Raw genomic sequence first — 26,503 nt, forward strand, 5'->3', positions numbered from 1 at the left:
TCACAACAGATGGACAGACCGAGCCACTGTTTCAACTGGGAAATTATGAGCATGCTAAACCAAGTCAAATCCATAAACGCTAGGGAATTCCTGGAAACTTGGCATAAATCAGCCATAAATAGATGCATAGAAATAAACCATATTTACACACCATTCAAAAGAGATAACAAAAAGTTACAATGAAACAGAAAAGAATAGAAGTGCCCAATATCCAGATAAGCAAGGATTAACAGCAGGCAAACAATCAAGCAGAAAACAATACCCCAATCAAGAAACTACCAAAGAGAAAACTACACTCCCACCAGTGGTGGGATTCAATTTTTTTTACTACCGGTTCTGTGGGCGTGGCTTGGTGGGCGTGGCAGGGTAAGGATACTGTAAAATCTCCAGTCAGAGGTGGTATTTGCCGGTTCCCCAAACTACTCAAAATTTCCACTACTGGTTCTCCAGAACCGGTCAGAACCTTCTGAATACCACCTCTGACTCCCACCAATTCTGGCAGGGCAAGGAATTGTATATAAACAGGGAGTAAAAACCATGCTCTAGCACTGATGTTATTTAGTTAGATAATGAAACATCTGCAAGCAAACAACCAAGCTCAGACAGCACCAAAAACTCTACAGTTCAACCTGGAGTTACATATAATCTCTTCTGTTCAAACTCAAAACTAGTAGTAAGAAATTGTTTGAATCATTTAAGGTAGAAAAGAAATGAAAATATTTTAATTTATTTCATCCAGCAAAGCTACCTCTTTCTATCTGGATTTTTTTAAAAACAATACAATATGATGCTACAGTTCAGGCTACCTTTCTTCTTGAATGTTTGCATGCTGTGGAGAACCCTATATTAAAAGGGATTAACGCCCATTGTTGCTTGGTCTACAGTTTGCGGCAGGATTGAGGTGTTTTTTTTTAGTTTGCTTAGTATTGCATCTACATTCTGTCTTCCCTCTTAAGAACAAAAGGTACATCCATGGTAGCCCTCCCTTATTCTGTCACCAGAGCATCAAGCCTAAGAAACTGGTTGAGCTAAGAGTGAATGGGTTGAAAGTCAGTGAGCTTCATTGCTGAGAGGGGAGTAGAACTTGGATTTCTGTGGTTGAAGCCCAGCATTTTAATCACTGTGTTACACTGACTTTCACTTGTTCAACTCCCCACATTCCCATGGCTCAGTGATTGGCTTTGAAAAATCAGGCGTTCTTAAGCTTCATTTCTTATGAAAGAAAGACAAAGAACTCTTTCAGTTTTTCTGCCTTTCAACATATGTTGCTGTTTTCCACTCTTAGATATGAGAATCTTGCATAACTAGGTTTACCTCTAGAATTAAAACTGTGTCTATAATTTCTGAAGGGATTCTAATGTCAAGGTATAAAGATACATTTTTCCATAATATGGAAGAACTAAAAATTAGGTGTCTCAATTCTTACAACATTTTGATTCAGCTGTTTTATTGTCAAATAAAGCATATGTCAAGACTTTGATTAAAAATAGTTATGGTCATTTATTTCCCCAATCAGATTTTTAAAAAATCAATCCAGAAAACATTTTCGTGTTTCCTAGGAAATAGCTAAAACATATAATTCTTTTGCTGATATAGAGCAGCTTTCCTGATGAGGCATAATCTAGATTTTATTACTGGAACAACTATGTATGCATTAATGGATGCTCAAAAACAAAAGCATTGAAATAGTCATCGATAGTTGTACAATGTGTTTTAAAAAACTGGAATTTAATGATTGGCCAGTGGTCAATTCCGAAAAAGAGATCTTATCTTATTGAGTATGTTTTTATTTTCATTTTGCTTTCTATAAAATGTTTCCCCACATTTTCCTCCTTATTTTCAACTAAATGCCACCCATATAGTTTTTTAATGTCTAAACTGGCATCACTAACATTTGTCTCAAAACATTTGGTATGTCGGGGAATCATTGACTCTGGCCAAATTTGTTGCTGTATGATTTGTGTAAAAGCAGTTTGCAAGACTGCAGCAGAAATGGCTGTAATTTAACTCAAAATCATTTTCCTCAAGATTTGTTTTTGTCTTATTTTGTTCTGACCTGTGACGGAGAAGATACTTGCTTTCATTCATGAGAAGATACTGCAAACACACTTCTTACCTTATGTACTGAATGTGGAAAGAATTTTATTTTTTTTGAGCGGACTATAAATTGACAGGTTTTCCTTAATAGCCCAAAGGAAAGATCAATGCCTTCCCAGGCAATGTGAAACTGGTAGTGCCAATTAGTTATGTCTGTCCTTTTCACTCCTTAGGATGTTAAATTATTTATTTTCTGGCTTTCAGCTTGTGATATGAATGTTCACAAACAATGTGTAATAAATGTTCCAAGTCTTTGTGGAATGGATCACACAGAAAAAAGAGGGAGGATTTATTTGAAAGTTGAAGTGACTGGTGACAAGCTGGAAGTCACAGGTAAGGAAAGCTTCTTAGATGTAATGTATCTCGCTTAAGGATGCTTTTATTCATTTACAGTATATTGAATAGCTTTAAGGCAATAAGCATTAAAAATGCCTTATGTAGTATATTCAGTAAAACTTTAGCTCCTGGCTGGAACAAAGGATTATGAATTCCTTTGAACTGAAGGATGTAACAGGCTTCTTACTATCCATATAAGAACGCATCCAGCATCCATGGCTGGGAAGTGAGGATGGAAAATGACATATTCTGCTTTGGGGCTTCCATCAAGGAACAGAATGTCCTTTTAGCCTAATTCAGCATGGTGTTTCTTGGTAATGCAATCATACTAAGGAAAAAAATCTCTTGAAATAATAATTGATTACAAACTGAATAGAAGTCAGCTGTGTGATGTAGCTGCAAAATAGGCAAATGCCTGTGGAGGTGGTTAGATTAGGAGAAGATCCCACTTCCATCTTGTTTACACACTGATTCCTTTTTGTCTAGTTCCTGGTCAATTTTAATGTTTTAATTCTTAATGTTTAATGCTTTTGATGTTCTTATTCTTTTTTTTATCACACTTTGATATTGTTATAAGCTGCCCAAAGTCATTTGACAGTGAGATGGGCGGCATATCAATTAAAGAAATAAGTAAATAAACATATTCAGAGAATGGCATTGTGGATGATCAGGCAACGAGCCTAAATCTTAAGAGGCAAATGTGAAGGAAGTTGGTATTTTAGCTTTGGGGTGTGTGATAACTTACTTCAAGTGTCAAATATCATAGAAAGATACATCAAAATCACTCTTTTATTTTTTCAGGGTGCAGAAAATAAACACTGTATTTAGGTTGTGTTAAAATTGAAGGCTAGGACTTCCGGTGGCAAGGCAAGGACGAACAGAGGTGCAGAAGCCCATCTGTGGTTTCAGTTAATCTCTTTTTGCGGTTGGCGCGAGGGTGCATGAGTCCCGGACAGATTCGTGCCAGCGTGGGGGAGACTCGGGTTGCAGTGTGGGGAAGGCAACCCCCCTGCAGCGAAGAGGAGCCCTCCAGAGCCCAACGAGCAAGAAACAGCCTCCTATCAATGGTGGCTCCGAAGTCTGGACTGCCACTGATGTAAAGAAGTGAGTGAGTGACAGTTTGTGAGATCATTGGGGAAGAGTGTGGCAGAGAAAATTAGCGAGGAGGATTGGAATGCCATAGACTTTTATAAGGCTGTTACAAGTGTCTGTCGGGAGCCCTAAAAGAAAGCGGCCAAAAAGCGGATGCAAGGAAAATGAAAGTGAAAGGGCTTGGCAGACAGAAGAGAGAGAGAGGACAATAACGAGTAAAAAGGGAAGTTTGGGAGACTAGCGGCTGGAAGGTGCCTGGAAGTTGTGGAGGATTTGGACTATCTCATTTGATTTTTATTCTGAAAGACTTTATTAAAGTGGAGAATGGAAGAAGATTGGAGCTGACGGAACAGAGACAGTGTGGCGCCACAGGTGATATTTAGAAACCCTGAAGCCATCGTAACAATATAACTGATATAAACCACTTAACAGCCCTTTAGGGAGCATACTGATCTAATGGAGGAGGTGGTTCCATCTGAAGAAAATCAGGAAAATTGAACTTAGGAACGCTAAGACAAAAAGTAAAAGTGGAAGCTTCCGAATGTGTGGAGATACCATGTAATTGCAGTCACTACTCAGCATTTTTTACCTCCCCACTTCCGGTGCGTTTGGAGTGAAAGCTCTCAAACTTAGAGACGGAAAGCTAAAAACTTACTTCAAAATTCCTTTCCCCCCCTTTTTTACTCCCTTTTTTCTGTATACATTTGCTCAATTTTTTCCCCTTCTTTTTCCCTCATCATCTGGCGCTACGATGAACTATCTCTCCTACTCATCTACGTCAGGAGAGAGAAGAAAGTAGGACACATCTTCAGGCACAAGGAGAGACCGGAGCCATTACAAGACAAAGAGTGAAACAGAATTAATTAAATGGAAGAAGAAAAGAAACTACTATCAATTAATATAAATGGTTTAAACTCGAAGATAAAAAGGAAAAGGATAATAGCTAAACTAATCAAACAAAATGCTGATATAATATGCCTACAAGAAACTCATATAAAGAAAACAGATGAAAAATACCTAGAATGTCCGAAATTACGGAAGCTATTTACTGCACCAGCAGACATGGGGGAAAAGAAAGGGATTGCAGTATATGTTAAAGAGGATTTGAAAGCAGATTTAATATGGTCGGATTCTGAGGGAAGAACTCTGGTTTTGCAGATCTGGATTAATGCCATCCCAATTCTCTTAGTGGTAATCTACCTGAACGGAGATCAAAAAGAGTTTTTAAGCATCTTTATGGAAAAATAGTAGGATTGGAAAAAGAAATATTTGTATCATCGGAGACTTTAATTCTATTGCTGATTATCAAAAACATCACAGTAATGGGGGGAAGAACAAAGGGGAGAAAAGAGCTTCCCAAGATATGTATGGAAATGATGAAGGAGTTAAATTTGATTGATATATGGAGAAGATCACATCCCGAGAAAAAACAATTTACATTCTATTCAAATCCTCATCAAATATGGACACGAATTGATATGGCATGGATGAATGGGGAAATAGCAAATAAGATAAAAGGGATTGAAATTTTACCTAATGAATGGGCAGATCACAATCCAATTCAGATAATATGGAAGGCTAGGGAAAAACCCAAGAAAAGATGGACGTTAAATACTCAGTTAATAAGAGAAAAAGAATACACCAACAAACTCAAGGAGGAATTAAATTATTTCTTAAAGGAAAATGATAATGGAGCAACTACGAAACAAAACATTTGGGATACAATGAAGGCACTAATAAGAGGTATGACAATCTCTTATAACGCCAAGAGGAATAAGGAAAAATATGCCCAGCAAAACAAATTACAACAAAAAATTAAGGAATTAGAAACTCAATTACAGAGTACCCCAAAGGATTCAAAATTGCAAAATCAGATAATAATAACTCAACATAAACTGAATTTAATTGAACAAGAGAGAATGATTATAAATTTGAATACAACTAGACAAACTTATTTTGAGCATGCTAATAAGCCAGGGAGATGGCTATCATATAGACTAAAAAAAGGAAAGAAAAGAGATTGATTTACCAGCTAATAGATGGAAAGGGGGATATACAACAGGAGATAGAACAGAAAAAAGAAATTGCCCATAAGTATTTTGAAGAGTTATATAAAAAGGAAGAAGTTAACGAAGATAGAATAAGAAACTATTTAGATGAAGTAGAGGATAAAGCAATTGGGGAAGAAATGGAAAAATTATTAAACAAAAACATTACTTGGTTTGAATTGAAATCAGCAATAGAGAACCAGAAAAACAATAAATCCCCGGGACTAGATGGGATTCCAGGGGAGCTGTACAAGGCAATAGCAGAACAAATAGGACCTCTTATGGTGGAAGTTTTTAATGACATCTTATTGGCAGCCAGGATGCCGGACTCATGGAGGGGGGCACTGATTTCGCTGATCCTGAAGGAGGATTCGGATCCCCGATATATACCTAATTATAGGCTGATTTCACTGTTAAATACTGATTACAAAATATTCACTTCTATTATAGCAAGTAGACTAAAAAGAATGTTAAATGAGCTTATATATGAAGATCAAAATGGATTTCTCCCGACCAGACAAATCAGGAAGAACTTAAGAATAGTACTAGATGTCTTAGAATTTTATGAAGCCCACCCCGAAAAACAAATTGCACTTATGTTTTTAGATGCAGAGAAGGCCTTTGATAATTTAAATTGGCAATTTTTAATCCAAAAAATTTATAATATGAATTTAGGCACCAAATTTGTAAATATTATAACAACCATTTTTGATACACAACAGGCTAATATTATAATAAACGGGGAATATACCCGCCCAATAAAAATAGAAAAAGGAGTCAGACAGGACTGCCCACTCTCACCCCTGCTCTTCATATTATCATTAGAAGCATTACTAATGCTAATTAGACAGAACCCAGACATAAAAGGATTAAAGGTTAAGAAAGAAGAATATAAGTTGCAAGCGTTTGCGGATGATATGATTTTTTTCATTGAGGAACCAATAGAAAGAGGACAAAAATTGATGAATGAATTAGAACAATTTGGAGCAGTAGCAGGACTTAAAATTAATAGGAAGAAAACAAAATTAATGACTAAAAATTTAACAGAAAAACAGAAAATAGAACTAGAAGAAGTTATGGGAATACAAGTGATAAAGAAAGTTAAATACTTAGGAATATGGTTGACAGCACATTGTAAGACACTTAAGGAAAATAATTATGATAAATTGATACAACAGGTAAAGAAGGATTTTGAAACATGGGGCAAGCTGCAACTTTCATTATTAGGCAGGATTGCTGCTATTAAAATGAATATTCTTCCAAAATTCCTATATATATTTCAGACAATCCCAATCAAAGTACAAAAAATTTTTTTTTGAAGAACTTAATAAAATAACTGTAAAATTTATCTGGCAAGGGAAAAAACCTAGAATAAAATTAAAGGCAATGCAGGATATGAAGAGCAAGGGAGGGCTAGCACTTCCAAATTGGGAGTTGTATTATAGTGCAGCCTCTTTAGTATGGTTGAAGGAATGGGTGAATTTAACCAATAAGAGAATATTATTCTTAGAAGGCCATGACTTGCAAAGGGGGTGGTATGCTTTTTTACGGGATGTAGGGAAAACTAGCCAGAAATATTTTCACAGACACCTAATCAGAGACTCATTATTGACTAATTGGAAGAAAATATGGAAAAAACACTATTTAAAAATACCAATTTGGATTTCAACAATGGAGACAATGATTCGCCCAAATAATCTGGATATCACTAAAATGATTAAATATAAGGATCTATTGGATACACAAGGAAATTTGAAATCGCGGCAAGAACTTCAAGAGCGGGGACTAAAAATTGATCAGTGGGCATATCTTCAAATTCAAAGTAGATATAAACAGGACAAGAAAGAATTTGGAATTAACAATAAACTCCAGCAATTAGATAAAATTTTATTAGGATCAGGCAAAAAAAATATAACAAAATTTTATAATTATTTATTAGAAGTAGAATTAGTAGAAGAAATTGTAAAAGGGAACATGATAGCCTGGAGTAGGAATATAGGACGTAGCATCACCATAACAGAATGGGAAAAGGTCTGGGGTAGAAATAATAAAATTACAAAATCGGTAGCATACAAAGAAAACGCCTATAAAATGTTTTATAGATGGCACCTTCCTCCTTCGAGATTAGCGAAGATGCACCCCAATATGAGTCCAAATTGCTGGAAATGCAAAAAAAAAAAAAAAAAAGAGGGAACTTTTTTCCATATGTGGTAGTCCTGTACAGAAGCTCAAAAATATTGGCAGAAAATTGGAAATTGGCTGGAAGAAATGACAAGAGAACAGATCGAATTCAAACCAGAGTCCTTTCTGTTAGGGATCTTTGATAAACAAATATTTTTAAAAAGTGAAATATATAATAATACACATTTTGACAGCGGCCAGATTGGCTTTTGCACAATGTTGGAAGCAGCCTCATGTTCCATCAGGGAGATGATCATTCAAAAAATTTCAAGTTGTGCAGAAATGGACAAATTAACTTTGGCATTAAAAAATAAAGACACTTCAATATACCGTGATTTGCCGGGCGTATAAGACGACTTTTTGCCCTGAAAAAGATGCCTCCAATTGGGGGGGTCGTCTTATATGCCGGGTCGTCTTATACGCCGGCAAATAGTAATTGGGAAGCACTGCGGCTGCCGCGGCTGAGGCACTTTTGCGCACCGTGGAAAGCGAATCCCGTGAAGCCGAAAGGAGCAGCCAGCCTTCTCCCAGCTCCCAAGGAAGCGAGGCTCGCACCGCCCGAGCTCCGCTGAGGTATCCGGCTGGGGCTGTCAGGAGTTGTTACCGCTGGCGCTGCTCGCGCGGCTGCAGTCCCGTTGCCTCGGGAAGGGAAAGGCAAAACCAGGAGCCGCTGCTGCCATTGCAAGCGCCGCCGCGGCTCTTCCTTTTTGCCTTTCCTTCCCGAGGCAACGCTGGACTGGAGCTGCATGCGACTGCGCCAGCGGTAACAACTCCTGACAGCCCCAGCCGGATACCTCAGTGGAACCCGGGCGGTGCGAGCCTCGCTTCACTTGGGAGCTGGGAGAAGGCTGGCTGCTCCTTTCGGCTTCACGGATCGCTTCCACTGTAGACAAAAGTGCCTCAAAAAAAAAAAGTGCAAAAGTGGAAGGCATGCGGAAGAGGGGGCGAGTATATAACAAACTATATTTTGAGTGGAAATGTTGGGGGGTCGTCTTATACGCCGGGTCGTCTTATACGCCGGCATATACGGTACTACAACAGCTGGAACTGCTGGTACAAATGGATAGACCAAAGATAGACTTCACACTAAAAGGCAAAAGAGGATAGGATAAATCCATAGTAGTGATACACAGATATATATAAGGATTAGGTGTGTGTATATGGCATAAAATAAGGATAAAAAAGAGGTCTTACAAACTGTTGAAGATGAGAATGTTTTTAATTGTTTTCTGTTTTTTTCTTTCTATTTTCTTCTCCCATTCTTCTTTTTCTCTCTTTCATTTATGTATGTGTTGTTGGTTTGTTTTAATTGTAAAATCAATAAAATTTATTTTTAAAAAAATTGAAGGCTAGGAAATAGCTTCCCAACAGTAACATGAGTTTTGACTGTGGAATTAATTTACCAGAAAAGCTGATGGGCCATCCTTTATTGAATGTATTCACTGGAAGTAGACCTCCATCTGTTAGGAATGCTTTTGCTTGGATGACTATACTGAGCGAAGAATGTTATGATTCTACCTTTATCAGAAACTACAAAAATAGAAAATGAAACAAGAAAGCTAGATGTTTTATTTTCTTTGTTATTTTTAAATACTTTTTAAATAGATACAGTTGAATCATGACAAAATGCAGACAGCTCAATCCTACTGCTTAAGGTAGCTTGGTTTCCTTTCAACTTCAGTGATCCCTCTGAAGTAGCAGCCCATGAAAATGAAAGCTAAGCTTTCTGCAGATTTTTTTTTTCAAATTAGGAAAGGCAAAGTAATTTTAAGTCTATTTTTATTCGTAGGCTAGTGGCAATATAATTGACACTAAATTTAGTAGGCCACTATCTGTAATATTTCTAGCATTTTCTGTGACAAGGTTATTATGCTGATGGCAAACGTTTTCGCAAGAATGAAAACAGAAACCTCTTCCTTTTAGTGTGTGTATGATACAGTTGGCTGATTTAATTCATGTCCAACGTAGTAGTTCTTGGTGTGACAATGAAATGTCAATCTGTAGTCCTTCTCTTCATTTGTCTGCTGCTTCCTGCATCCTAGGAAAACTTTGTGTTGTACTGTTCCCTAATATAAGACTTATATAATCTGTTTCTTCATTCAATCAGTCTTCATGAGTGTTACAGGTAGTCCTCAATTTACAAACAAAACTGAGCCCAAAATTTCTGTTGCTGAATGAGCTCATTTGCTAAGTAAGTTTTGCCCCGTTTTATGATCTTTCTTGCCACAGCTGTGAAGTGAAACATTGCAGGTGTTAAGTTAGTAATGCAGTTGTTAAGTGAATCTGGCTTCCCCATGGACTTTGCTTGTCAGAAGGTTGCAAAAGATGATCATATGACCCCGAGTCACTGCAACAACCATAAGTAAGAGTCAGTTGCCAAGTGTCTGAATTTTGAACGTACGACTATGCTGCAGCGGTCGTAAGTGTGGAAAACAGCCATAAGTTACTTCTTTCAGTGTTGTTGTATTTTCAAATGGTCACTAAATGAACAGTTGTAAGACAAACACTACCTGTATTTCTTTTGGGGTTAAATTTTAAGCTTAAGGTTTTTTTACTGTGGGCTGATTCATATTGATCATTTGTTAAACTTAGAAGCACAGCTTCTGTTACTAATCATTGGTACCAATTCTTTCGTCTTGGCCAGAAGAAGTGTGTAGTATGGAGGATTCCGAGCCACATCATGCGCACCATATCACGATAGCGCACCCAACAATCAGAACCCCAGATAATGTAAGGCAGGTTGTTTCTCAACCTTGTCAGCTTGAAGATATGTGGACTTCAATTCCCAGAATTCCTCAGCCAGCAAAGGGAGTTCAAACACTGATATAAGACACAAAAGATTCTGGTAGGGAAATCTACCTTAATGAAACTAGCTGGGCCTGATATTTCAAGAGAACTACCAATGGTGGATGCTGTTTTCTCTATTCTCATAGCCCTGGATAGCTGAGGGAGAGGAAAATTATGGGGGAGCTCTCCTCACAACTTGAGGCGGAAGGAAGCATGATATTCTTAGCCTGGCAAGATGTAGGAGTGTCAGTATTCTGAATCATCTTCCGGAAAGTGGTATTGAGTTACCTCTAATTTTTGCTGATCTTAGGGCTTAATTTAGTGTTACCCAGGGCAGAATTCTGTAGGAGTCTGAATCAGACTTCCAATTGCTCTTAAAATGCATTGTGCTAAATAAATAAACAAAGTAGGCCTTACTTTGTCAGATGCCCTGGAGGTAGAAAAGGCAGTTAAGCACATACAAAACTGACAGTGTCACATAAGCCTTGAAGCACTGACAGAATTACTATCCACCTCCATCCTGCTGCTAGTACAATACTTTATCTTTTCCCTATTGTATGCTTCTCCTCCTCCTCCTCCTGTCTCCTAATTAACTCTTTTGATTTGTCATGCTAAAAGAGAGGACATAGCCTGCTTTTATAGCCTTATAGCAAATTGGAAGAAAGGGAAGTAGTGTTTTGTTTTAGTTTGTTTGGTGGTTTGGGAGGGGGGTTAGTTGGTGGGCAGTTGCCTGTTAGCAGAACTATGTCCTCCCTTTTTTCCCTTCCTTGATTCCTGTCTGGAAGAGCAGCTTTTCTTGAAAGGCGCCTGATCTTTTTTTGTTTGCTTTTGCCTGTCATGCACAATTCTTGTACGGACATTCTGGAGAAAACAATGCCTTTTGTTTCTCACATGGCTGGTTTGGTCATTTGGGGCAATTACACAGATGGAGATTTTCTACTTCTTATAAAACAGTAGACTCTGAGACCCAATAAATAAAGCTAAATGAAGGGGGAAGAGCAGAATAACAGGGCTGGAAAGAACCTTGGAGGTCTTCCAGCCCAACCCCCTGCTGAGGCAGGAAACCCTATACCATTTCAGACTAATGATTGTCCAATCTCTTATTAAAAACCTCCAGTGATGAAGCAGCCACAACTTCTGAAGGCAAAACCGTCCCACTGATTTAATTGTTTTCATTGTCAGGAAATTTCTCCTTAGTTCTAGGCTGGATCTCTCCTTGATAGGTTTTCGCCCGTTACACCTTGTCCTTCCCTCAGGTGTTTTAGAGAAAAGGCTGACACCCCTCTACTGTGTGACAATCCCTCAAATATTGGAAGATTGCTATCATGTCACACACACACACACAGTTCTTCTCTTTGTTAGACTAGACATACCCAGTTCCTGCAACCATTCATTATCTGTTTTAGCTTCCAGCTCTCTAATCATCATTGTTGCTCTTCTTTGCACTCTTTCTAGAGCAGAGTTCCCCAACGATTCCAGCTTTGTGGACTGGCGGGGTGGGTGGGGAGGGGATGGTTCCGCACAAGCGGCCAGAAAGCACGATGCATGCACGGAGCTCCATATGTGTGAATAGCATGCACATCCGCCTGCTGCTGATACAAATGGAGCACACACACATGCATTCGCCCGCTGCTCACATTTCTACGGCCCTATTGCAATTCTCTTATGGCCCACTAGTGAGCTATGGCCCACAGGTTGGGGACCCCTGTTCTAGAATCTCAGCATATTTTTGTATCCTGGTGGTCAGAACTGACAGAGTATTTCAAGTGTGGTCTTACCAAAACAGCATAAAGTAATACTAACACTTCACATGATCTTGCTACCATCCCTCTGTTGATGCAGTCTAGGACTGCACTGGATTTTTGGGCAACTGCAGCACATTGCTGGCTCATACTTAAATGGTTGTCCACTAGGACTCCTAAATCCCTAGATCACAGTGATTGCTGTTGAGCCAGGTACGATCTATTCTATACCTATGCATTTGGTTTTTCTTGCCTAAGTATAAAACTTTACTTTTCTTGCCACTGAAATGCATTTTGTTGGTAAGGGGACAGTTTTCAGGTCTGTCAAGATCCTTCTGGATGTTGAGCCTATCTTCTAAAGTGTTGGGTATTCCTTCCAACTGCCAGTTTAATGTTGTCTGCAAATTTGATGAGTTCTCCTAGACCAGGGCTGTCAAACTCACAGCCCATGGGCCAGATGCGTCATGTGCTGGCTCTGCCCCCATCCAGTTTAGCGAAGGGGGAAAAAGTCCCGATACATCATGTGATGCCACCATGACAACTCAAGTTTGACACCCCTGTTCTAGACCCTCATTTAAATTGTTTATGAAGATGTTGAAAAATACTGGGGCTAAGACAGAACATTGGGGTATCCCTGAATGCTTCTTCCATGTAGATGTAGTTCCACTGAGGACTACATGTTGAATAAAGTTTGACAGCCAGTTACATATCCATCTGGTGGTGGTGCTGTCTATTCCACATTTTTCTATGTCTTACTCATTGGTGGGATTCAATTTTTTTTTACTACCAGTTCTGTGGGGGTGGCTTGGTGGGCGTGGCAGGGGAAGGATGCTCTAAAATCTCCAGTCAGAGGTGATATTTGCCGGTTCTCCAAAATTACTCAAAATTTCCACTACCGGTTCTCCAGAACTGGTCAGAACCTGCTGAATACCATTTCTGGTCTTACTGAACTCCAAGTATACAATGTCCACAACATTGGTCCACTAATTTAGCCGCTTTGTCAAAGAATGCAATAAGATTTGTTTGGCATGATCTGTTTTTGACAAACCCATGTTGGCTTCTAGTAATAGCCTTGCTTGTTGAAGGGAAGTGTTTTACATAGTGCTACTGAACTATGAAATTCATTGTCAGCATATGATAAAACAATAGCTATTAGCTTGGGTGTTTTTGACAATTCTTATTTGTGTTTGTCAATGGCACTAATCAGGATAGTTATATGCTACTTGGAGGAACAATAATAGGAGGAAGCAATTACCTTCACATCTTGCTTGTGGTGCTTCCTACACAGATAGTCCTAGTACATAAAACAAAGTCTGGCATTTATAACTTAGATTGAAAATTCAATATAATTTCCCCCCTGATAAATGGTGTGTCTGTAGCCAAAATAACTCCAATTATTAAAACAATAATTCACATTTCATTATATAAATTCACCAAGCGGATATCACAATTCATGATTAATCTCACAGAATATATTTGTATTTAATCATTAAAAATATGATATTTTAGCCAAAAAGTTAAAAAAATAATAATCTGTGTATAAGATACACTGGTAAAACTGAGAGAATTTTGTTATCTCTTCAAATGTCATTTGGATTTGAAAAAAAGATCTTTTCAAATGGCCAGGAATATCTTTCTATGCTTAGAGGACTAATATTACTGCAAACTAAAAAGCAAGAAATAATATCATTTTTAAAAAGTAGAATAAAACTTATTTTAATTTATAGCATGTATTGGACAATGCATTCTTGCCAGTCTTATTCTCTTCAGGGCAAATCATTTTGGCCTGGGCTTTACAGGAAGTTCTTAGTTAATTATGATAATTAGGACATCTGGAACTTCAAGGGCCAGTTGTAAGTTCCACATGTTGTAAAATTGAATGGTTGTTAAATGAGAACTGATTGTACGATGTTCCCAACGGTAGACCTGATTGCTGCTGAGGTACGCCAATCATTGAGAATACATGTATGTCCATTTATGCATCCTTGTAAGCACATATGTACTACAGTGCAAACACAAGTCTTCAGAACTAGAGATGGACAGCAGAAAGCTCTCCAAATGATGGACTGCAACTTGTTATGTCTTTTAGAAAGAAGGATTCTCTTGAGGATATTACTTTCTCTCTCTCTCTCTCTCTCTCTCACACACACACACACACACACACACACACACACCACTGGATTAATGTTTTAAGGCATGTCACCTATTTCACTGTTTTTACCTTCATGTATGCTCTCGTTCTTCTTTTTTCCCATAACGGAGAGAATACATGGACATTTTCAGAAGGTGAGCATTATGATAAAAATTTTGTTCTATGCCTTTAGGCTTCCCCAGAAAATGGCATCTTATGAAATTGTGAAAGAATTTATGAATTTAAACTTTGGAGCAAGACAAAAAACCATTAGCTGATATATTCTTTCTTCAGGTAGGGTCTACAAGAAGTCAATCACCATGGGGAAAATTATCCATATTTTACTGGTAGTGCATTCTACAAAGTATATTGAGGGAATATGGACATTTTTCATGTGCATTTGATTTCTGAAACAGTAATAAACGTCTGTGGTTGGAATAGGTAGAACTGAAAAATATTTTCCCATTTTTTAAAGATTTTTTTTTATCCCTATATTGTTTCTTATGAATAACTCAGGGTAGAAAACATACCTTCCTCCTCCTATTTCCCCCCACAACAATAACCCTGTAAGGTGAACTGGGTTGAGGGAGAGGGACTGGCCCAAAGTCACCCAGCTGGCTTCCATGCCTAAGGCAAAACTAGAACTCCTGGTTTCTAGTCTGTTCCTTAATCACTACACCAAAGCATTTTCTTTTTCTGTTTCAAATATAGTACAATAAAGTTACAGCAATGTCATTACATTAGGTATTAAACTTATTTTCAGAGAAATTAATCACTATACCTTGCAGTATAGAGCATGGGTGAAATAGAAACTTCTTAATGCTCTGTAGTTATTACAGAATTACGCCTCAGGAGTCAAAACCTGGGAATATAATGAAGTGCTATTGCTCCTGAGATATACATTAAAATAACCGCAGTGAACTGAGAATCATAATGTATTACAGAGCCTCAAGGTATAGAAAGGCATCCTGCACGATGAAACTTAATGCTACAGGAAAATTATAATCTTCCTAATTTATTTTGGTGATGATCAGGTAACTGTGTGGCAAGTAAAATGAGAAAATGCAATGCTTCCTTAACCTTGCATCCTTAGACACCTCAATGGAATAGTTTTGGATTTCTTGTTTTCTGTATGAAGAAAGTACTTTCTCTTAAAAGTGTCTTCTCCTCAGTGCAGGTTTAACAACTGGGGAGGCTGATTTCTGCTCTGTGTTACATGAATTGCATTAGAGACTGGAGTCAGTCCCAGCCCATCCTAATGCAGATGTGGTTACTACAGATATTTCCCATATGATATATGCACAAAAGAAGCTTAGAACAACACATGGAAAGGAGTGGAGGGGGCCTTGGGCTTTGAAAAACAATGAAACCACAATAGGCACAGTGTTCTTCTCCAGGTGGCTGGCAATTTCCAACTTTTCATCTGTTACAGCTGGCCCCAGCCAATGGCAAAAGATGGTGGGAGTTTTGACCCAAAACTTCTGAAGGATATCAGCTTGCATGCACATGTAATAAACGTAGTATTTACACTTGGTTGATGATTTGATTTCTTGGCTATCCTATTCCAATTAGAAAAGACTACCATTTCTGAGGCATGTAGCATTACAATATATTTGGAACAAAACAGGTGGAAATTATCAGCCAGCAATTTTCCCAAACTAATTTGCAGTTGACTCAGACTGCTTCCAAAAAAAGGTACTGATTACAGCTTTGCTTTCAAAATTTCTGTTTTACTTGATGCCTGAATGTTAATGTCCAATCTTTGATTTTGAATGGAAAAAGCAGCCGCTTCCAACCTCTCTTGACCTGTCTCATTCAAGACAGGTTGCTATCAAAGAGGCAGACTACAGAAATGGTAGTCCTTTCTAATTGGTATTCTTTCCAATCACTATCACCAAAAAGGGGAAATAATAAACCTTGATCAGCTAAATAGAAAGGCGATATCAGAGTGCTAATTATGTAGACGAAAGTACAAATAGAACAGATCTTATAAAACAAAGGCGAGAAAAGCAAAGATTTTTCCTTCAACAGCCTGTGTTTTAGCCTGAAGTTTTCTACAATGTGTTTGGAGGTTCTTTCTTTCTTTCTTTCTTTCTTTTCTTTCTTTCTTTCTTTCTTTCTTTCTTTCTTTCTTTCTTTCTTTCTTTCTTTCTTTCTTTCTTTCTTTCTCTTCTCTCTCTCTTCTTTCTTTCTCTCTCTCTCTCTCTCTCTCTCTCTCTCTCTCTCTCTTTCTCTTTCTCTTTCTCTTTCTCTTTCTCTTTTTCTCTCTTTCTTGATATTCAGTGCCATGAGAAATAAAATAGAAATACTTCTTGACTCTAGACACAATTAGCCAGAAGTTTATCTTCTCTTGTCCACACTAAGAATCAGTTTAAGAGAATCAGACTTGCCTGCACAACATGACCTGCTTTGAGGGATAGAAGCAGGGGTGGGCTTCAAAAATTTTAGCAATGGATTCTCTGCCTGGTTGCTGGCTGGGTGTGCCCATGGTGGGAGTGGCCTGGTCAGCCTCCTGCACCAAGGCGGGGGTGGTGGTATTTTTGCCCTCTCTGGGCTCTGGAGGCTCTCTGGAAGCTAGAAACGGGCCCATTTCCGGTCTTCCCAAACTTCCGGGAGGCCAGTTTTTCACCCTCCCCAAGCCTCTGCATGCGCCCTGCATCCAAAACTGTGTGGGGACTCCTGGGAGGGGAGGGGAGGGTGGGGCAAGGCCAGCCAGGAGTGGGATTTGGGGTCCTCCGAACTGTGCAGAATCTTAGCTAGAGGATCTCCGAAACCCCTGCGAATCCCCAGCTGCCCACCCCTGGGTAGAAGTCTTGGACATAGACTTTTGAAATAGACCATTTGAAATGAGCGTGTAAGATTAATCCTTCCCATATGGTCTATGTCTTCTTCAATCCTTCCCTCTATCTATTCTCCTGGATCCTTCCCCAGTTAATAGTGCAGGTGGGCCTGCCATGCTTTATTAACTCAATGTTTTTGTGGGAGCTTTTTAGTAGTAGTCCTCCTTTTAATATTGATCTGTTTGTGTTTCAACTGTGAACATAACTGCCATAAGTATTTATGACCTTATAGAACCCTTCTGATTTCTCCCCCTGCCCCCCACCAAAATGAGATTTTGACATGTACAACATATTGGCTTCTGAACCTGCCACCATTCCTCATTCTAACTATCAAATCTGTGGTTGGTGTCACCATTTCGAAGGTTTAAAAATCTATTTTTAATTGTTGGCCAAAACTTATTTGAGTTAGATCTGTGCTTAAACAAACGAATGCTACTGTCTTAATTGAAAAATTAATGGCTTTTCCCTCTGAGTTTAAGTGCTTTTCTTCACTATTATTTTTGTCCTCTAATTTCCTCTTTCTTTAGCCTTGGTTCTCCTCCTTTTTCAGTAGAATATGATTTTGCCCACAATTTGTAATATTGACCACATTCAAACACCAGGCTAAATGGTATTAGGGCTTAACCATGAATAAGCAGCAGAGTGACACAATGTCCAAATGGATCAAATCATGCAAACCATGGAGTTTAGTTTATTTCATGAAGAACTAATCAAGGAAGATGTGGGGGGGGGGAACCCTGTTGGAACAGCCAGCAGGCTCTGCAAGACACGTTTAGTACTAAATTGTGGCATTGTTTCTTTCATAAACCCCATGAATGGAGTCATTGATGAAGCTTAGCCAAGCACTGACAAAGGTTCCAATACTAAACAATAGTTATTATTTTTAGAATATGCATAGATAGAGTGGCAAAAATGCCATAATGTTTTTAATATAATCTTTAAAAATGGCTTGTGGTTAGAACGCTGAGACAAAAGATCATTGAGAAGTCAATAGCTCCGCACTTCAAAACTCAAGAGCGAGATGTGTGATGGAATGAGCTCCCGTCAATTTGTCCCAGGTCCTGCCAACCTAGTAGTTTGAAAGCGTGCAAATGCAAGTAGATGAATAGGTACCACTTCAGTGGGAAAATATCAGGGACATGAAATGAGCCCCCTCAGGTATCTCCTGGACAAAGGGGATGTCACCGGCTAATCCTTTCAACCCAGAAGCACCTTTGTAGGTACATCCAACACAAAACACAGTAGTAATATAATTTGGAGCTACAAAGCAAGTATAAATGACTTTGAATAGTTGGCTATTCAATGTATCCTAAATGAGATTAGGCACTTATCTTTTTTTATCCCCTCAACATATTGAAGAGCCTAACATATAAAATTATTGAAGTGTTGAGCATGCAGTGCTTGTTGTTATATTTGAAATAGTTGCTCTTGGGTATATGATTTATTGGTAAGAAGATGTATTGGTGTTATATATCATTTTTGTTTAACACTTTTTCTAGTTCAGCACTCTAACCATGCCCAAGTAGTCATAAAATATATCAGTATGTTTTTGTAAAATTCAAATGTATTTTAATGAGAATAATACAGTTCAGTTAAATTATGTCTACTCTTTTATGATTGGATTGCAGACAGAACAGAAAACTAGTTACATTGGTCGACATCAATCCTACATGCATGCATTCTGCCCTAATCTTTAATTAACAGTTCTATTAAAATAACATAAGGGGGGGGGGGGTTGAGAGTGAGAAGGCAATGATCTTCTACATGTCATGAACTTAAAATTATTTATGGAAGGACCGTAAGTTGTGGTAAGCCATAAATCACTGAGCTATAATTCCCATCATATTCCAGCCATCACATTTAACAATTAAATATTGAAGTTATGGATGGATGATAGATGATAGATGGATAGAGATAGATAGATAGATAGATAGATAGATAGATAGATAGATAGATAGATAGATAGATAGATAGATAGATAGATATGGGTATATGGATGCATATATGGATACATATTTAACACTATTCATCCCCAGCTGAAAAATTAAATATGTTATTCTAGTTACCCTATCATTCAAATAAATAACCCATTTTCTACTTATTTTTTCACTTTTTTAAGCATTTGGATTTTGCAAAGAAGTAATTTTATTGTACCTAAATGCTTGTTTTCTTCACCCTGTGTTACAAGGTAGAGATTTTTTGTTGCCAGATTTAATATTAAAGAAACTAAAATGATTCAACTGACCTTTTACTGAACAATTATGCACATTTCACTGGGTGTTTTGGTGACATGGCCAGAGATTCTGAGCCTTCTGCTCTTCGTTGTTCATTATTTCTGATAGACAAAAGCAGTACTGTGTTGCTGCAACTCCCACCACAGTCATTCCTTTATTTCCAGAAAGGAAAATGGGTCATGTTCTCAGAAGCTGTCTGGAAAAATGTTCCGACTTGCAATTTATAGCTAAGTTGTTTCTGCATTGGTAGCCAAATTTAAAGTTTACAGAATGCTGGGCTTTGTTTATCTAGCAAGTTTGCCTAAGTTCTTTTTTTTTATTTATCTTTAGATCTGAAAGAAAGTTAAGAGGTATGAGCTAAAAAAAAATCCCTACCTGCATCACATATTTTATCTCTCTCTCCTGCTTTTCTTTATTGATTTTGTGAATAAATAAAGGGTTTTGTAATTTGTTTATTCAATTTATATGCCACGCATCTCATGGTTCAAGGCGACTCTGAGCAGCTTACAATGTAATAAAACATACAGATACAACAATTGTAAGAACAGATTGAAATTACAAAAAATTAAAAGAAACTAAAACCTAAAACTAAAAACCATGGGGAGTGGTGGTATCTTCTCTTGTTTCTGCACCCTCTCCAACCAACAGCTTCTCCTTCAGGGCCCCATGTCAACTGGCACAGCCTGGTGTTAAGGCTTTTCCAGAAGGCCAAAAGAGAGGAGACGAATCTCATCTCCTGCCGCAAGATGTCCCAAAGGTTGGAGGCCATGTCAGAAAAGGCTCTTCTGGACCTCACCAGGCAAATTCCTTGGCTGATGGGTTCTGCAGTAGGCCCCTTCTACCAGCATGAGTGAGGCAGGACAATCCCATTGGGGAAAGATGGTTTCTCAGATATTCAATTCAATTAATAGAAAGATGGTAGAGGACAACTTCATTGGAAGAGGAAAGGTTTGCTGATGCTACTTCCGTCTATAGAATTTGCTCCCGAGTTTTAGGCTCCCGAGTGGAATAACTCCAAATTGTGGAGACTGCAGGAGAAAACAAAATGTTCCTCCTGTCAGACCTGCCCAAATCAGAGCCCTTAGGAAAGAAAGACCCTCGACTCCATTTGGTTGAAGCGATAGGTTCTTTTATTAAAGGTTGCTGGCTGCAGTAAAGTCAGGTTAGAATTAACCTGTGCAAAAGGTTACAAACTTTTCCCCTTCGTCCCGGCTCTCCCTCTTTGACCAATCTGTCTTCAGCCAATGGATGTTTTGAGAACCTGTCGGGAAGTTGGGAACAATCCACATTCCATTCTCAAGTTTCATGACCTTGAAGACTGACACAGGCTGGTTTCTTGCATCCCTAGTATCTGTCAAGCTGTCATCTCCCCTCCCTTTTTCCTACCTATGGCCCATATATGTTTATTTCCCACTTCCTGCCCTCGCCTGAAGCTGATGGCAGGATGCCAGTGGGGCACAAAGCTGAAGATGGCAGAGCTGACATCTCCCTTACTTCCGGAAAAGCTTTGACTAGATCAGATACACTTCTGCCACAGGAAAAAGTTGCATGTGTGAAGAGTACTTTAAAAAAAAACCTCTCTTTTTTTTAATTTGAAAAAAAAAAGAGTGTTATCTTCAGCAAATAAAACTTCCCCAAACAATCTCTGTGCCTGAAAAAAGCAAGTTTATTCTCTGTTTTGGTTGGACCTGAAAGATTATTCAAATCAAGACAAAATTCAGAGAACCATCTGGTTCCTGTGCTTCCCAGACGAGCTTGGAGGTGTGTTTTGAGTTTCATTGGGCACGAATCGTCAGTCATTACTGCTTCAAGAAAAATAAAAGGGTCATGTTAAAATTTATAGAGGTTAAAGGATTTTGACAATTCTAATTCTACAGCAAGGATGGGTAGATAACCCACATATTTTACCTTCCCAGAATCCCAAGATCAGGCAGTCAGCTTTTTCTGGCAAAATGGTCAAATTTCAATAAGATTTTCGTTTGTTTATTTGTTTGTTTAGCATATTCCCTACTTTTTTTCAGCTTAATTAGAATGCTGATAAGCCATCAGTAGGATTCTGTTCTCTTTTGAGCAATGTAAGCTGAATGTTCTGTACCAAAAACAGATGGATCAACTCAGGAATACAAAGCCAGGCATAATGTTGACTACTTCAACGGCAAAATTAGAATCCTTATTTATATTGATCTAGTACAAGTAGTCCTCGACTTAAGGACCACCACTGAACCCAAAATTTCTGTGGCTAAGCGAGACATTTGTTAAGTGAGTTTAGCCTCATTTTACGATCTTTATTTCCACAGTTGTTAAAGCGAATCACTGCAGTTAAGTGAAACAGTTAAGCAAATCTGGCTTCCCCCATGGACTTTGCTTGTCAGAAGCCAGTTGGGAAGCTTACAAATGGTGATGATATGACCATAGGACAGTGCAATTGTCATAAATACATGCTGATTGCCAACCACCCAAATTTTTATCACATTTTATTGCATGTTCCAACTGTCATAAATGTGAATAAGTCATTTTTTTCAGTTTCCATTGTACCTTCAAATGGTCATTAAACAAAAGGTTGCAAGCCAAGAACTGATATCTTGGTATGTTCATTGTTTAACAGCTGAGCCATATATCAATGGAAGCTTTTGAACTTTGTTATTATTAGCATCAATAGCTCTCTGAAAAGATTTCCACTACGTTATTTGGACCACAAGGTGTTATGGGAACAGGAAATGCGAAGTCCTAGTGTTTCTCTTTTTCTTCTCTTTACTTTTTCTCAAATGAATGATATATCTCTCATAACACCTTGCCGCATGTTTTTAACATTTAATGTGGGAGTATGGCTCAATGTTGTGTTGAATGTATTGCAGTAGAGATCTTTATTTATTTCCTAACTTTATTATTTTTACCAAAAAAAAAATTGAGGCTGGGAACATACCTAATACTCCTTCCTCCTCTTATTTTCCTTGCAATAACAACCCCATGAAGTGGGTTGAGTGGAGATAGACTGGTCCAAGGTCACCCAGCTGGCTTATTTTTATAATCTTTATAACTTGTTGACAGTTATTTTGTATGTTTGCAGTGCGGGATGCAAGAAATCTAATCCCTATGGATCCAAATGGACTCTCAGACCCATATGTTAAACTGAAACTTATTCCAGATCCTAAGAACGAAAGTAAAAAGAAAACAAAAACCATCCGCTCGACGCTCAATCCACACTGGAATGAGTCCTTCGCATTGTAAGTGACAGGCGGATACTTTGCTTAATCATATTTCAATCACATTTTGTTGCACAAATGCCTAAATGCTGTAAATTGCTTTTCTGTTCGTAGTAAATTAAAGCCCACAGACAAAGACAGAAGGTTATCAGTGGAAGTCTGGGACTGGGATCGAACCACTAGGAACGATTTCATGGGATCCCTCTCTTTTGGAGTGTCAGAACTGAAGAAGTCGCCAGCTTGTGGATGGTAAGACCCCTTTGTAACAATGGACTGTTTCATTGATCCATCGTTAACGTGTTAACCATACATTCTATTCAATTGTTGAAATGCTTTCCCACTGTGTCAGTTAGATAGTTGCAAAATGTGTAATTATTAGCTTGGAAAGCAGAAAAGTTGCTGAGTTTTAAAATAATACTTCAGTCAGTAACTTGCTTTGATGTAGAAACGGCATCTTTTTTCTTTTCTTCAGTTGGTTCCCCAAAGGGAAGAATCCAAGGCAATAGTACAACCCCTGGTTTTTCTGGAAGGCATGATGAAGCAGCCTTCAAATCAGCTGCCTACTTAGCATCCTCTATGCTAATTTCTTACTGCAGGCAAATGCTGCACCCTTTAAGATTATTTACCATCATTTATGAAGGAGAGCCTGTTTGGCCTCAGTAAATTTAGAATACTAGGACTGTACAGCACAGCTTCCCATTTCTGGTCTTTTCTTCTAGATAAAAAAAATGACCTGCATTCAAATAGTAAGAACAAAAATGCATAAAACAATCCTTTTTATATATCTCAAATTATTTTCCTCATATTGTTCAGGTATAAATTACTTAACCAGGAAGAAGGCGAGTATTATAATGTGCCAATACCAGAAGCTGATGACGATGGAAATACAGAACTGAGGCAGAAGTTTGAGGTGAGAACATATTATTGCAGTCAATATAAGGTCATAGGAGTGTATAGAGTAGAGAAATATATAGGAGCCTGTTTAGGAGTCCGTTCTCGCATCTCAGAAGTTTTTCCTGTAGAAATACTAAAAATAAACATTTCAACACCTCTGGTCCCATTGGGTTAATACTATTCTTTTCTTGCCAGCAATTTGCCATGATTATATTACATTCAGTATGTTGATAACTCCCATTTAATACCAACATAAATTTCAGTATATGTCATATTCACTGGATTTTTAAAAATATTATTGCATGGCTAAATTACAGTTAAGTAGAAAGTATGCATTCAGATTTGCAAAAAGATGTGACATGTAAAGGTTTGTGTCACTTTCTGCTCATTTATTAATTCATTTGCCCAGGAGAGCCTAAATATTCCTTTCAACTGCAGTCTCTGGAACCCAGTTGAGTGTATCGTGAACATTATTTTTCAATCAATTGGACAACTTTGACTTTAGTTTACTTTGGGGTATGTGTACAAAACAAGTAAATACCTGGTCACTACACTTGTTTGTGATTTAAATTAATGCCCTTACTAATGTTTAATTAATCTGATCTACTATACCAATTTTAAACTCATGGCATTCTCATTCTAGCATTGTGTATTTGTGTTTCACACCTCAGAGTTGCCGAGTTGTGGGAGACATTTCACTGCACATTTGTACCTGGAATGGAAGCATGTAAACAAAGAGGTGTAAAACTCAAATTTTTCTCTGCAGCCCCCAACCTGCTCTGTCTGTTTGCCAATACAATCAGCGTTGCCAAATGCGCCAATGGAGATAGTCCTCTTCTTATGACCACCATTGGGATCAGAATTTCTCTTGTTAATTAATCAAGGTGGCTGTTAAGCGAGTTGCACTTGATTTTATGACCTTCTACCATGGTTGCTAAATAGATCGAGGCAGTTGTTAAGGGAATCGCATGGCCTGTAAGCAGATCCTGCTCCCTCCCATTAACTTTGCTTGTCTGAAGCCAACTGGGAAGGCTGCAAATTGTGATCACATGACCCATGGGATGCTGCAACTGTCATAAACATAAGCCAGTTGCCATGCCCCTGAATTGTGATCATGCGGCAATGGTTGTAAATACTTTTTTCAGTGACATTGTAATTTTGAACAGTCACTAAATGAATAGTTGTAGGTTGAGGACTACCCCCATTACCTTCTCGGTTTCACAGAAGGTTCTGCAAAGGTCACAGGAAATGCACAGAGTTTCTCTCTGTAAGCAACCTCCTTGGAGCAACAGGCCCTGGGGCAGCACTGGTCCCTTCCAAACTCTTTCTACATTCTGATTGCTGGCTCCTATCTCAAACCGGGTATGTCTGGTAAAGCAGGGGTCCCCAACCACCAGGCCCTGGACCGGTACCGGTCCTTGGAACATTTTCTACCGAGCTGCCGGTTTGCTGGGCGCCGCCATCTTGCTTTGATGAGAAAGTGCTTCCGGTGAGCTTTTCCGGTTGGAAAGCGGCGTTTGGGTCCTGAAGGAATCCTTGTGCCTTAGTTTCATCGAAGGGGGGGGGTGTGGCTTCGAACAAAACTAAGGCGCGAGGATTCTTTCAGCACCCAAGGCAAGGCGAGCCGAGCGGCCGTCCCGAAGCCCATCGACAAAGGTACAAAGGAAGAGTTGAAGGTGGCGGGGAGAAGCGGGGGACAGCTGGCTGGCCGGTCGCTCGGCTCGCCTTGCCATGCGTGCTGATGCCGGTACCGGGCCGTGGATCATTTTGTGATGCCGGTACTGGGTCGTGGCACAAAAAAGGTTGGGGGCCACTGTGGTAAAGCACCAATGTTTCAAGTGAGAAACCAGAAGCCAACAGAGAAACCTAAAACTGCATAGAAAAGCAAATTTGGGGGTTCCTGAACATGTTGAACCTTTTTTTTTAAAATAACACTTAGCTTCTTGTTCAAATACAATTAATTTGTTTTAGAGTAGTTTATACATGACAATTTTTAGTGCAGATCTCACCAGGGAAAAATATATCCTAGCAGGTCAACTAACTCAAGCACAATACTTGAAGAGAAATCGATGCAACTCATAGTTATGAGCTGCAGTTTGAATTAAAAAATAAACATTGCTATTAAATAATAACGCTGAAAACAATTTTTCCTAAATTACAAAAATAATCTATGTCAAGTTGGAAAAAAATATGCAAATTGCACAGTAGAGTCTCCTGACCTCCTAATATTGAATGAATATGTGCTTAATGACTGCTTATTTTAAAGTTTAAACACACGATTACTTGGGGAATATTGTCAACCTTAGAAGAATATAACACTGATTGACAAATTTGAAGCTGGTGCTGATCATTTAGGGGGACAAGTGTGACTATTTTTTAAACATGATTCCTGTCTGGATATGACAGAGGGGGCGAAATCCCTTTAGGCATATTTCAAATGTAGACAAATGCAGTGTGATTTACCAAAACATAAAGGCAAAAAGAAAACATGGAAGGTAAATATCCCAAAGGTGCTTTTTCAAGAGGCAACTGGACTTCCTAGTTTTTCTTTGAAGAAGTTTTGCTTCTCATTCTTGGATGAGAAGCGTAACATCTTCAAAGAAAAACCAGAAATGAGAAGTGAAAGGTCTTCAAAGAAAAACCAGAAAGTCCAGTTGCCTCTTGAAAAAGCACCTTTGGGACAACCATGACCTGGATGACTGAGAAGCTCCATAGACAGAAAAGGTAAATGTTAATAACAAGACACATAAGCAGAACTTCCAAGTTCACATGACCTATAGTTAAAGAAAGCTACTTTTATGTAGAAAATCTTGCATATTTTATTGGTTTATGCTTGATTTTCATGCTGCCTTTTGGCTTGTAGTGGACAATCATGGCAGTTTTTTCAAAGGGTACTTAATAAATTGCTTTTGTGTTAA

The 26,503-nt window shown here is 38.5% G+C and overlaps 1 protein-coding gene across 3 annotated transcripts in view; it reads left to right on the forward strand.

The window, feature by feature from the left end:
* PRKCA (protein kinase C alpha) overlaps window positions 1-26,503 on the forward strand; it is a 191,809-nt gene that overhangs the window by 131,871 nt on the left and 33,435 nt on the right. For all 3 annotated transcript variants that reach the window (XM_087956096.1, XM_087956094.1, XM_026678784.2), the window contains exons 5-8: window positions 2,302-2,430; window positions 22,556-22,712; window positions 22,806-22,940; window positions 23,505-23,601. In XM_087956096.1, coding sequence (XP_087812222.1) covers window positions 2,302-2,430; window positions 22,556-22,712; window positions 22,806-22,940; window positions 23,505-23,601 — 518 coding nt within the window. The remainder of the gene's footprint in view (window positions 1-2,301; window positions 2,431-22,555; window positions 22,713-22,805; window positions 22,941-23,504; window positions 23,602-26,503) is intronic.

This window comes from Notechis scutatus, chromosome 2, assembly GCF_049901735.1.
Source record: "Notechis scutatus isolate UNSWTSFEM ecotype Mainland chromosome 2, rNotScu1.2, whole genome shotgun sequence".
Lineage (NCBI taxonomy): Eukaryota > Metazoa > Chordata > Lepidosauria > Squamata > Elapidae > Notechis > Notechis scutatus.